This window comes from Oncorhynchus clarkii, chromosome 4 (assembly GCF_045791955.1).
Source record: "Oncorhynchus clarkii lewisi isolate Uvic-CL-2024 chromosome 4, UVic_Ocla_1.0, whole genome shotgun sequence".
Taxonomy (NCBI): Eukaryota; Metazoa; Chordata; class Actinopteri; order Salmoniformes; family Salmonidae; genus Oncorhynchus; species Oncorhynchus clarkii.
The window spans coordinates 55,055,216-55,069,627 of NC_092150.1; the positions used below are offsets into that span (position 1 = coordinate 55,055,216).

At 43.5% G+C, this 14,412-nt stretch overlaps 1 protein-coding gene across 1 annotated transcript in view; it reads left to right on the top strand.

The window, feature by feature from the left end:
* The window catches only part of LOC139408003 (uncharacterized), a 91,186-nt gene that overhangs the window by 55,619 nt on the left and 21,155 nt on the right, over positions 1–14,412 (top strand). The window contains 1 exon segment of the mRNA XM_071151847.1: positions 4,029–4,227. Coding sequence (XP_071007948.1) covers positions 4,029–4,227 — 199 coding nt within the window.

The window sequence follows — 14,412 nt, forward strand, 5'->3', positions numbered from 1 at the left end:
CAAATTTCTTGTAAACAAACTATTGTTTTGGCAAGTCGGTTAGGACATCTACTTTGTGCATGACACAAGTCATTTTTCAAACAATTGTTTCCAGACAGATTTTTTCACTTATAATTCACTGTATTGCAATTCCAGTGGATCAGAAGTTTACATACACTAAGTTGACTGTGCCTTTAACTTCTTAGGGGTGGGGGCAGTATTCGGAAGTTTGGATGACTGAGGTGCCCAAAGTAAACTGCCTGTTACTCAGGCCCAGAAGCTAGGATATGCATATAGTAGTATTGGTTAGAAAACACTCCAAAGTTTCTAAAACTGTTAAAATAATATCTGTGATTATAACAGAACTGATATGGCAGGTGAAAACCCGAGCAGAATCCATCCGGAAATATTTTTTTTTTAGGTCACCACTCATTGAAATGGCTTTCTATGGAAAAATCAAATCCTCCCATAATGCAGTACCTAGGGCTTCCACTAGATGTCAACATTCTTTTTGAAAGAGTTTCAGTCTTGTTTTTTGAAAAATGAGCTAGAATTTGTAGTTTTTCTAGGTGGCTCCCATTTTGACTGTAAAATTGTGGCGCGCACTTCGTTATTTATCTCCGGTAATGAACATACTATTCTCCGTCTTAAATTTGATCATTTATTTACATATTAGGGTACCTGAAGATTGTTTAGAAACGTTGTATGACTTGCTTGGACAAAGTTTATTGGTAACTTTTGGGATTCCTTTGTATGCATTTTGAACAAGGGAAACCGGTGGATTACTGAATCAAGCTCGCCAAATAAACTGACTTTTTGGGGATATAAAGAAGGAATTTATCGAACAAAACAACAATTTGTTATTTAGCTGGGACCCTTGGGATTGCAAACAGAGGAAGATCTTCAATGGTAAGTGATTTATTTTATCGCTGTTTCTGACTTCCGTGACCCTGCTTGTTTGGAAAATGTTTGTAATGCTTTTGTATGTGGGGCTCTGTCCTCAGATAATCGCATGGTACACTTTCGCCGCAAAGCCTTTTTGAAATCTGACAAAGTGCCTGGATTAAGAAGTAGTTAAGCTTTTAAAAGATGTAAGACACTTGTATTTTCATGGATGTTTAATACTACGAATTTTGTATTTTGAATTTCATGCTCTGCAATTTCACCGGATGTTGTCGAGGTGGGGTGTTAGCGGCATGCCTAGCCCAAAGAGGATCCTCTTGCAGCTCCCCCCCTACTTTGTGCAATTTCCACCTGAAGACATACACAAATCTAACAGCCTGGAGCTCAGGCACAGAACCAAGGATATGCATATTCTTGGTACCATTTGAAAGAAAACACTCTGAAGTTTGTGTAAATGTGAATTGAATGTAGGAGAATAACACACAATAAATCTGGTTTAGATAAAACAATGGAAAAAAACATACGTTTTCTTTTTCTTTTTGTATCATCATCTCTAAAATGAACAAGATAAAACAAACATTCAGATAGGATGATGGGGACAATTTCAGTGAAAAATATAAGAGGGCAACAGTACTTGTGCAAAGTTTCAGAATGTTAACTTCCAAAATGAGTGTGCTACATGACATTTATCATGAAGTCACCCAAGTGGCCAAATTGGTGAAGGTATACATTTTGAAACAAATAACTATATACAAAATGCCAAAATGGTATTCTAACACAACCCCCCCAAAAAAATTTAGAAAAATAAATGAAAAAAATAATAAATGTAAAAAATAATAATTATTGATTAAAAAATATGAAGAAAAAAAAATGTATAATTTTACAAAATAACATGGGTAACTATTTACACACTTTCAATATTTGGATGATCCTCAGTCCTCTATCAAATCAAATCTATTTATATAGCCCCAGCCTAAAACCCCAAACAGCAAGCAATGCAGTTGTAGAAGCACGGTGGCTAGGAAAAACTCCCTAGAAAGGCAAAAACCTAGGAAGAAACTTAGAGAGGAACCAGGCAATGAGGGGTGGCCAGTCCTCTTTTGGTTGTGTCGGGTGGAGATCACAGTGGTTGTAGAGGGTGCAACAGGACAGCACCTCAAGAGTAAAAATTAACAGTTTAGGGTTCCATAGCCGCAGGCAGAACAGTTGAAACTGGAACAGCGGCAAGGCCAGGTGGACTGGGGACAGCAAGGAGTCATCATGCCAGGTAGTCCTGACGCATGGTCCTAGGGCTTAGGTCCTCCGAGAGAGAGAAAGAGAGAATTAGAGAGAGAATACTTAAATTCACACAGGACACCGGATAAGACTCCCATGCGGAGTCAGTGTCACTCTGAAAGAAAATGTTCAGTTAGAATAGTTTCACATATGAGCCCTGTATCAACAGGTATAATAAACATATATACATATATAGAGAGAGAGTTGAAGGTTGAATATATTATTATATTATTATTACCTGCTAGATCTACTGTCTCTTTTATATTATGACATTTCAGCTAGATCTACTGTCTCTATTATAATATGACAGACCAGCTAGATCTACTGTCTTTATTATATTACAACAGACCAGCTGTATCTACTGTCTCCATTTCACTTTGGCCATTGATGTGGTCCTGCCCTCTCCTCAACAGCCTCAAATGGGCTATTTCATGTGGGTTGGGGTGGGGCGGCAGATCTCACAATTCATGACATTAAATGTTTATATATTGCTTCTAAAATTAATAAAAAAATCTCAAATAATATTTTAATATTATTAATTTCAAACAAGGGCATTAGCATGATAAGAACTTACCAGTCCAAAACGATGTCCTCTCCCGTTCAAAAAATATTCCTCCACAATCGTTAAATTAAGCATCCTACAACAATCTCTGTCTCACCTTCCCAATTAATTTATTCTAAAGTTGTGTGTACATCTGTATATCTAGACTTAGATTTAGCTTTCCCTGACTTAGTCGCCATAATGATTGATATATAAACAGCTGAATCTGCGCATTCACCAAACAATGCAGTGATTAATATGCGTAGCTTCTTCCGGTATGAAAATTCAATAGCGCATGACTCTCTTTACGCTGGAGCTTACTACATGGGTTGGTCTTGCAACACATAAACATGGCGTATTGCCGTTTAGCTCAGCTTATTGGCTATCTACCCAGCTAGATTTCAAGACGATCAGTGGTCATTGGGTTAAAAGACAGTCAATCAACGAAACAGCGGGCAAATCATTGGTGCACAATGATGTCATTACTTGTTGTCTTCAAATCGGTTTCTTTCAGTCAATACGTCAGTCAATACGTCCCGAGAAATGGCCATCAGGTTTGATTGTGTTACAAACGAACCAATTGATTGCAGTGAAACCAAACATGACTCGAAAAGTCACGTTCTGTGTGGGTGATGTACCAGGAATGTGTCATCGAAAATGGAATGAGACGGAATTCACTACACAAAATGTCACAAAATGTTTCGTGTTAGGCTATTAAAACGGATTTTATCAAACACAAGATCATTCATTGTGTAACAATGAGCATTGGAATAACAAACAGACGAAGATCGTCAAAGGTAAATGATTTAATTTAATGCAGTTTGTGATTATGTTACCCCTGTGCTGGTTAAAATTGTTTTTTTTATGGGGCTCTATGCTCAGATAATCGCATCGCATTCTTTCGCGATGGTTAACGTGTATGGCATTAGTTGTTTAGTTCCTGTGCTCATAGTCCCAGGTCAGCATGATGATCTCATTCTCGGTACAAACTTGATAAAGCACCTTATGCATCAAATGAAGGGTACTGACAAGTACTGGAGACTCATATCAGAATGTACTTCGCATCCATCACCTGCAGGTGAGTACTTTTTGAACATGATGACTAACCTGACATGTTGGCAGAGTGAAGAAATGCTCAGAAAAATAGGGACAGTCAAACTCAATCACGCTGTCACACTCCTCGCTAAACAAGAGCATCTAGTATGGGGAGGCTTTCCAACAGAGTGCCAATGTCTCCAAGGAGCACTATTGTGGTCGAACCCACTTCATCCAAGACCATGCCACGAAATATCATGGTGGGTTGAGTCATCAAACCCATGTGGGGCGACAGGTGGGTGCCCATGAAAGTCACTAACCTGTCGGACAAACCTATCACTCTAAAGAGAAACTGCAAGCTGGCTTATGTGTCTCCCTGTCTGGCTGTGGAGGACTTCACCGTTTTCCAAGGCTCCTGCAAGATGGAAGGGGGAACTCTAGGAAAGAAGCCCATCACAACCGACTCTGTGGATTTGAAGCAGAGACTGGTAGACGTAGGGATGGGAGAGGTTGACATCGAACCCTGTAAAATCAGTCAAACATCAAGACAGGAATTAGTTCAGTTACTTATTAACTACAATGATGTGTTCTCCAAGAGTGCTCTGGATTGTGGCGAAGCCAAGGGCTTTGAGCATCGCATTCGGCTCACAGATGACAGACCATTTCGCCTACCATATTGTAGGGTTCCGCCTGCCCATGACGAGTACTGGAGACTCATGACGAGAACAGGAAATAATCAGGAAATCCGTTAGCGAATATGCTTCCCCTCTAGTAATGGTGTGGAAGAAAGATGGTGGGCTTCGTATATGTAGAGATTTCAGATGTCTAAATGTAAGTACACTCAAAGATGCACATCCACTTCCACACCAATCTGACTGTCTTGCAGGCCTAGGGGGCAACACCTACTTCAGTACGATGGACTTGACATCAGGCTTTTACAACACACCTATGTGTGAGGAGGACAAAAAGTATAGAGACTTCACTACCCCACTGGGTCTGCATGAATACAATCGAAAGCCGCAGGGCCTATGCAATATTTTAATTTATGAGGATGATGCTTAGCATTGTTAGAGACCTAAACTTCAGTAGCCTGCTGTGTTACCTAGAAGACCGCTTGGTGTTTGCGCCAAGGGAAAGACAAGCCTTGGATAGATTGGAGCTGGTGTTCCAGAGACTGAGACAGCACAACCTGAAACTGAGCCCAAAGAAATGCAATTTCCTGTGGAAGTCTGACATTTTTGGGTCATGTCATTAATGGAGACAGGGTGGCTGTGGACCCGACAAAGGTGGATGTGATACCCAAAATGACAAAGTCGGATCTAATGGAGGAAGATGGGTGCACACCTTCAGTACGAAGGATCAAATCCTTCCTAGGAATGATATTCTACTATCAACATTTCATTCCATCTGCTATTGCCAAACCACTCTTCGCTCTCACTGCAGGTCACAAGATAGGGGGGAAGGTGAAGCCTGAGAAGCAAGCTGGCAGCTTCAGAAAGTTTAACCCTACTGACTGGACTAATGAGTGTGATTCTTCACTTAGCAGCCTTAAGGAGAAGTTGTTAAACTGTGCTGTTCTTGGATATCCGGATTTCACTCCCTGGATTGGTTGAGCGCTGTACTGTCTCAAATACCTACTGGTGAAGATAGAGCACGTCCCATCGCTTTTGCCAGTAAAACATTGAGTGACTCACGAGATATCCTGCCCACAGACTCAAGTTTTTGGCCTTGAAATGGAGTGTGTGTGAAAAGTTTAGCCACTGGCTCAAGGGACATTCATTTACAGTTTGGACTGATAATAATCCCCTCACGTACATAATGACAAAACCAAAACTCGATGTCCGTGAGCAACGATGGGTAGCCAAATTGGCACCCTACTCAATCGATCTTTGAAGCACATAGCAGGTACAAAGAACGTTGTGGCTGATTTTTTTTAATATATATACTGTATATATATATATATTTTTTTTTTTATCCGTTATTTTACCAGGTGGGTTGACTGAGAACACATTCCCATTTACAGCAACGACCTGGGGAATAGTTACAGGGGAGAGGAGGGGGATGAATGAGCCAATTGTAACTTCCTTAGTAGGGACCCTTTTGCCAGGTTAGTCAGTCACAGGTTGATCAGTGAGAACTATGTCAGTCTGCTTCCTAAAGCTGATGCTATAGGAGAAGATGGGATTCAAGATGTGTTTCACTTGAAGGTCCAGAGTCCCACAGTGAAAAAACAAGCTGGGACAATCTCTGGAAATCAGTCCGACAGCTGTCCTTTAACCCGTGCCTCTGCAGTAGTGAAAGCGATCTGTGAAGTCTATGATCAATGGGATGTAGCGACCGAAGCTTGAGCAGTACAGTTAGTGCAGTCTGTGCAACAACTCTTATCTCCAAGCCGAGTCTCCCTTCCTGTGATCTCTTTTGAGGAGCTTCAGCGGAGTCAAGAACTTGATCCTACGATTTCTAAGGCTATCCGGTTTGTCAACTTCAAAAGACGGCCTTCAAGACGAGATAGGGATTTGATTCACAAACCCTTGCACTCATCAAGCAGTGGGAAAGGCTCAGGGTCCAAGATGAGGTGCTCTTTACATGGTGACAAAGGACCCTCTGAGCAAACAAAAGAGACATCAGTATGTGTTGCCCAAAAATATGAAGGAGAAAGCATTGAGTGGTGTGCATGACCTTGCTGGCCACCAAGGGCAACCTAGAACTCTTAATTTGGCAAGGCAGTGTTTCTTCTGTCCCACGATCGAGCATGATGTGAAGGAGCATGTCAAGTGTTGTCGGAGATGCATCCTGGCTAAGTCTCCTGAGCCATCTGCTCGAGCTCCCCTCGAAAGCATCGGAACCTCCGCACCTATGGAGGTAGTATATCTCGACTTTTGGAATGCTGAGGACAACAAGCAGCAATCAGTGGATGTACTGGTTCTGACAGATCACTTCACCCAAGTTAGCTTACGCCTTTCCATGCTCAAATCAAATGGCAAAGCAAGTTGCCAGAAAGATATGGGACAACGTATTTTGTGTTTATGGATTTGCTGAGCGGATCCACACGGATCAAGGGGCCAATTTTGAGAGTGAGCTAATCGCATAACTTCGCAAGCTCTCTGGTGTTGCCAAGTCATTCACAACTGCGTACCATCCAATGGGGAATGGAGGAATGGAAAGGTTTAATCGAACTCTGGGAAATATGCTTCACTCACTGCATCTAAAAGCTAAAGAAAAATGGTACAGCAGATACAAACTCTAACTTTTGCCTACAATGCTACTGTACACGGGACCACCGGCTATGCTCCATTCCAGCTCGTTTGGTCGCGTTCCAAGTTTTGAGGGAACCTGTGGTTGTTGACTATAGTAGCAATGTCAAAACACGAATGTCCCATCTCCATGAAGCAGGGAGCATTGTTCAACGGCATACAGTTAACCTGTCTAGGACTGGGGTTCGCAACAGCCAGTGAAAGTGCAGGGCGCCAAATTCAAAACAACAAAATCGAATTTAAAAAAATCTCAAGCATACAAGTATTTTACACCATTTTAAAGATAAACTTCTCGTTAATCCAGCCACAGTGTCTGATTTCAAAAAGGATTTACAGCGAAAGCACTACAAATGATTGTTAGGTCACCACCAAGCCACAGAAATACACAGCCATTTTTTTCCAGCCAGAGAGGAGTCACAAAAAGCAGAAATAGAGATAAAATGAATCACTAACCTTTGATGATCTTCAACAGATGACACTCATAGGACGTCATGTTACACAATACATGTATGTTTTGTTTGATAAAGTTCATATTTATATAAAAAAATCTGAGTTTACATTGGCGCGTTACGTTCAGTAGTTCTAAAACATGCGGTGATATTGCAGAGTGCCACATCAATTTGCAGAAATGCTCATAATAAACATTGATAAAGATACGACTATTATACATGGAACTTTAGATAAACTTCTCCTTAATGCAACCGCTGTGTCAGATTTAAAAAAAACTCTACGGTGAAAGCAAACTATGCAATAATCTGAGTACAGCATTTAGACAACAAAGCAGCCAAAAAGATACCCGCCATTTTGGGTAGTCAACATTGCTCAGAAATAGCATTTTAAATATTCACTTACCTTTGATGATCTTCATCAGAATGCACACCCAGGAATCCCAGTTCCACCATAAATGTTTTATTTGTTCGATAATGTCCATGTTCAGGTCACGCCGAACGTCGGATGAAAAGTTCAAAAAGTTCCGTTACAGCCCATAGAAACATGCCAACCTAAAAGTATGGAGTCAATCTTTATGATGTTTTTAACATGTTCCAACCGGACAATTTCTTTGTCTGTACACCTGAAGTGGAACGTAGCTACCTTTCACGTGAGCCCACCAGACCAAGGCTGTGGCACTCTGCCAGACCACTCACTCAAAAAGCCCTTATGAGCCCCTCCTTTAGAGTAGAATCCTCAAAACAGGTTCTAAATACTGTTGACATATAGTGGAAGCCTTGGGAAGTGAAACATAACTAATATCACCCTGTATCTTCAATGGGGGCTGAGTTGAACAACTACAAACCTCAGATTTCCCACTTCCTGGTTGGATTCTTTCTCAGGTTTTTGCCTGCCATATGAGTTCTGTTATACTCACAGACATCATTCAAACAGTTTTAGAAACTTCAGAGTGTTTTCTATCAAATACTAATGATAATATGCATATATTAGCATATGGGACATAGTAGGAGGCAGTTCACTCTGGGCATGCTATTCATCCAAAAGTGAAAATGCTGCCCCCTATCCAAAAAAGGTTAAGACACAACAGAAACAGGCCAAACATTATGACAGAAAAGTCAGAGCCACTCACCTGAACAAAGGAGACAGGCTGCTTCTCGCTAACAAAATGGAAAAAGAAAAACGACCGACAAGTGGAGAGCTAAAGTGAACACGGTCATTGACAGAAACCTACATACACACATATATAAACTGGTGGATGATAAAGGAAACACCAAGGTGGTACATCGGAACCTTCTTCTAGACATCAGCTTTCTGCCGGTAGAAACGCCTAAGGATGATTCATGTAGATCTGAAACAGGAGGAGCTGTAGATCAAGAGTTTGAGGATCAGTCAATGGACCTTTCAGACTCTGATGAAGAGGAAAGCTCTGGAGATATGACCAGTTGATGGATACTCAGTGGGTTAGATTTATTTATTTTTATTTATTTCACCTTTATTTAACCAGGTAGGCTAGTTGAGAACAAGTTCTCATTTGCAACTGCGACCTGGCCAAGATAAAGCATTGCAGTGTGAAGAGACAACACAGAGTTACACATGGAGTAAACAATTAACAAGTCAATAACACAGTAGAAAAAAAGGGGAGTCTATATACATTGTGTGCAAAAGGCATGAGGTAGGCGAATAATTACAATTTTGCAGATTAACACTGGAGTGACAAATGATCAGATGGTCATGTACAGGTAGAGATATTGGTGTGCAAAAGAGCAGAAAAGTAAATAAATAAAAACAGTATGGGGATGAGGTAGGTAAAAAATGGGTGGACTATTTACCGATAGACTATGTGCAGCTGCAGCGATCGGTTAGCTGCTCAGATAGCAGATGTTTGAAGTTGGTGAGGGAGATAAAAGTCTCCAACTTCAGCGATTTTTGCAATTCGTTCCAGTCACAGGCAGCAGAGAACTGGAACGAAAGGCGGCCAAATGAGGTGTTGGCTTTAGGGATGATCAGTGAGATACACCTGCTGGAGCGCGTGCTACGGATGGGTGTTGCCATCGTGACCAGTGAACTGAGATAAGGCGGAGCTTTACCTAGCATGGACTTGTAGATGACCTGGAGACAGTGGGTCTGGCGACGAATATGTAGCGAGGGCCAGCCGACTAGAGCATACAAGTCGCAGTGGTGGGTGGTATAGGGTGCTTTAGTGACAAAACGGATGGCACTGTGATAAACTGCATCCAGTTTGCTGAGTAGAGTGTTGGAAGAAATTTTGTAGATGACATCGCCGAAGTCGAGGATCGGTAGCATAGTCAGTTTTACTAGGGTAAGTTTGGCGGCGTGAGTGAAGGAGGCTTTGATGCGGAATAGAAAGCCGACTCTTGATTTGATTTTCGATTGGAGATGTTTGATATGAGTCTGGAAGGAGAGTTTACAGTCTAGCCAGACACCTAGGTACTTATAGATGTCCACATATTCAAGGTCGGAACCATCCAGGGTGGTGATGCTGGTCAGGCGTGCGGGTGCAGGCAGCGAACTGTTGAAAAGCATGCATCTGGTTTTACTAGCAGTTAAGAGCAGTTGGAGGCCACGGAAGGAGTGTTGTATGGCATTGAAGCTCGTTTGGAGGTTAGATAGCACAGTGTCCAAGGACGGGCCGGAAGTATATAGAATGGTGTCGTCTGCGTAGAGGTGGATCAGGGAATCGCCCGCAGCAAGAGCAACATCATTGATATATACAGAGAAAAAAGTCGGCCCGAGAATTGAACCCTGTGGCACCCCCATAGAGACTGCCAGAGGACCGGACAGCTTGCCCTCCGATTTGACACACTGAACTCTGTCTGCAAAGTAATTGGTGAACCAGGCAAGGCAGTCATCCGAAAAACCGATAAGAATATGGTGATTGACAGAGTCGAAAGCCTTGGCAAGGTCGATGAAGACGGCTGCACAGTACTGTCTTTTATCGATGGCGGTTATGATATCGTTTAGTACCTTGAGCGTGGCTGAGGTGCACCCGTGACCGGCTCGGAAACCAGATTGCACAGCGGAGAAGGTACGGTGGGATTCGAGATGGTCAGTGAGCTGTTTGTTGACTTGGCTTTCGAAGACCTTAGATAGGCAGGGCAGGATGGATATAGGTCTGTAACAGTTTGGGTCCAGGGTGTCTCCCCCTTTTGAAGAGGGGAGGACTGCGGCAGCTTTCCAATCCTTGGGGATCTCAGACGATATGAAAGAGAGGTTGAACAGGCTGGTAATAGGGGTTGCGACAATGAAAGCAGATAGTTTCAGAAATAGAGGGTCCAGATTGTCAAGCCCAGCTGATTTGTACGGGTCCAGGTTTTGCAGCTCTTTCAGAACATCTGCTATCTGGATGTGGGTAAAGGAGAACCTGGAGAGGCTTGGGCGAGTAGCTGCGGGGGGGGGGGGGGGGGCTGTTGTCCGAGGTTGGAGTAGCCAGGCGGAAGGCATGGCCAGCTGTTGAGAAATGCTTGTTGAAGTTTTTGATAATCATGGATTTATCGGTGGTGACCGTGTTACCTAGCCTCAGTGCAGTGGGCAGCTGGGAGGAGGTGCTCTTGTTCTCCATGGACTTCACAGTGTCCCAGAACTTTTTGGAGTTGGATCTACAGGATGCAAATTTCTGCCTGAAGAAGCTGGTCTTAGCTTTCCTGACTGACTGCGTGTATTGGTTCCTGACTTCCCTGAACAGTTGCATATCGCGGGGACTATTCGATGCTATTGCAGTCCGCCACAGGATATTTTTGTGCTGGTCGAGGGCAGTCAGGTCTGAAGTGAACCAAGGGCTATATCTGTTCTTAGTTCTGCATTTTTTGAACGGAGCATGCTTATCTAAAATGGTGAGGAAGTTACTTTTAAAGAATGACCAGGCATCCTCAACTGACGGGATGAGGTCAATGTCCTTCCAGGATACCCGGGCCAGGTCGATTAAAAAGGCCTGCTCACAGAAGTGTTTTAGGGAGCGTTTGACAGTGATGAGGGGTGGTCGTTTGACTGCGGCTCCGTAGCGGATACAGGCAATGAGGCAGTGATCGCTGAGATCCTGGTTGAAGACAGCGGAGGTGTATTTGGAGGGCCAGTAAGTCAGGATGACGTCTATGAGGGTGCCCTTGTTTACAGATTTAGGGTTGTACCTGGTGGGTTCCTTGATGATTTGTGTGAGATTGAGGGCATCTAGCTTAGATTGTAGGACTGCCGGGGTGTTAAGCATATCCCAGTTTAGGTCACCTAACAGAACAAACTCTGAAGCTAGATGGGGGGCGATCAATTCACAAATGGTGTCCAGGGCACAGCTGGGAGCTGAGGGGGGTCGGTAGCAGGCGGCAACAGTGAGAGACTTATTTCTGGAGAGAGTAATTTTCAAAATTAGTAGTTCGAACTGTTTTGGTATGGACCTGGAAAGTATGACATTACTTTGCAGGCTATCTCTGCAGTAAACTGCAACTCCTCCCCCTTTGGCAGTTCTATCTTGACGGAAAATGTTATAGTTGGGTATGGAAATCTCAGAATTTTTGGTGGCCTTCCTGAGCCAGGATTCAGAAACGGCAAGGACATCAGGGTTAGCAGAGTGTGCTAAAGCAGTGAGTAAAACAAACTTAGGGAGGAGGCTTCTGATGTTGACATGCATGAAACCAAGGCTTTTTCGATCACAGAAGTCAACAAATGAGGGTGCCTAGGGACATGCAGGGCCTGGGTTTACCTTCACATCACCCGCGGAACAGAGGAGGAGTAGAATGAGGGTGCGGCTAAAGGCTATCAAAACTGGTCGCCTAGAGCTTTGGGGACAGAGAATAAAAGGAGCAGATTTCTGGGCATGGTAGAATATATTCAGGGCATAATGCGCAGACAGGGGTATGCGGGTACAGCGGAGGTAAGCCCAGGCACTGGGTGATGATAAGAGAGGTTGTATCACTGGACATGCTGGTTGTAATGGGTGAGGTCACCGCATGTGTGGGAGGTGGGACAAAGGAGGTATCAGGGGTATGAAGAGTGGAACTAGGGGCTCCATTGTAAACTAAAACAATGATAACTAACCTGAACAACAGTATACAAGGCATATTTACATTTGAGAGAGACATACAGCGAGGCATACAGTAATCACAGGTGTTGAATTGGGAGAGCTAGTTAAAACAGTAGCTAAAACAGTAGGTGAGACAACAACAGCTAATCAGCTAGCACAACAACAGCAGGTAAAATGGCGTTGACTAGGCAGGAAGGGTCGGATTAACTACACACAGAGCCTGAGTGCGGCTGGGGCCGACAGATAAAACATAAACAAGCAGAATGGAGTACCGTGATTAATGGACAGTCCAGCATGCATCAGCTATGTAGCCAAGTGATCAGTGTCCAGGGGGCAGCGGTGGATGGGGCAGGGAAGCTGGACTGGCGAGTATTATCCAGGTTAAAAAACTGGCTGGCTGTGCAGAAGGTAAAAGGTAAAAGCCGCTAGCAGTGGCTAACAATGACTAAATAGCTTGTAGCTGGTTAGCTTCTGGAGGTTCTTGAGTGTGTTCTAAATTAAAAATAATAGTGTTTCCGTATCACATTGGGTGAGGCAGGTTACCGGAAGGAATAAACAAATTAAAAATCGAAAAGAGATTGAAAGTAAATAAGTGTCCAGTGAGTGTTTGGGACGCGGCGATTCAGACGGTTAGCAGGCCTGTGCTAACAAGCTAACAGTTAGTAGGCCGGGGCTAAACAAGGTAGCAGTTAGCGGACCGGGGCTAAACAAGGTAGCAGTTAGCGGATCGGGGCTAAACAAGCTAGCAGTTAGCAGGCCGAATTAGCAAACAAGGAGATAGCAAGGGCTAGAAAGTTAGCCTTTGGGGGGCGTCGCGATGGGGTGAGTCTGTTTATGCCTCTTCATGCGGTGACATCGATAGACCGGTCATGGGTCCGGATATTGTAGCCCAGGAGTATGCTTCGGTGGTAGCACAGGAGCTCTGGCCGGGCTAGCTTCAAGCTAAGTGGGTGGAAACGCTAGCCAGGAGTAATCATCCGGGGTTGCGGTTAGCTAGTCAGCTAGTTGTGAAGATCCAGCTGAAAATGTTCCGTTTGCGGTGGGAATCCGGGGATAAAAAAAATAATAGGTCCGTTATGCTCTGGTTAGAGTCGCGTCGTTCGAACTGGCGAGAGCTTTCCGAGCTAAAGGTTAGCTGATGACCGGTTAGCTGAAGACCGCTAGCAATGGTTTGCTGACTGATAGCTGGTAGTTAGCTGGCTAGCTTCAGTTGAGGGGTTCCGGATCCGAAGTAAATATAAATACTTTAGAAAAAATAGCTACATTGGGTGAGGCGGGTTGCAGGAGAGTATTTAGAAGTTGAGGTTTAGCAAAAAAATTTAAAAGATATGCGAAGAAAACCGATATATACAAGGGACACGACACGACAAGACGTCCGACTGCTACGCCATCTTGGAAGCAAAAGGATGAAGTCATGAATCTTCGGAGAGACAGGAGACAGTCAGAGATGAGATGGAGCAATCACAGTCAGCGTACAGCTGTAGGGACAATCCAAATCAAGACCGTCAAGTTCAGCTATCTCTTGATAATGAGACTGCCATTGGCATTCCTGACTATGACAGTGTAGCTGTAGTCCATGACACAGAACCTTCAGGTATTTCTGTCTCAGTTGCATCAGCTGATTTAGCTCGTGACCAAGACTCACTAAGACCGGGTTCACGTGATTCGCAAGATGTGGTCAGAACACGCACTGGCAGGGTAGTGAAATCTGTACGTCGTCTTATTGAGACAATGGCTCAGAGACCATTCACTATGAAGGGCTTAGCCATCAAGCTAGGAAAGAAGTCCCGGTCTCTTCTAACTCTGTTTTAAAAAGGGTTGTCTTTATTTCTTCTGTTGTTTGAGGAATATTCATAGATATGTAAAGCCATCTAAGTGATGTGTAGAATGGTGATAAGGGATAATGTGATGTGAGGACAATTGTTGTATGATGTACTTGGCAT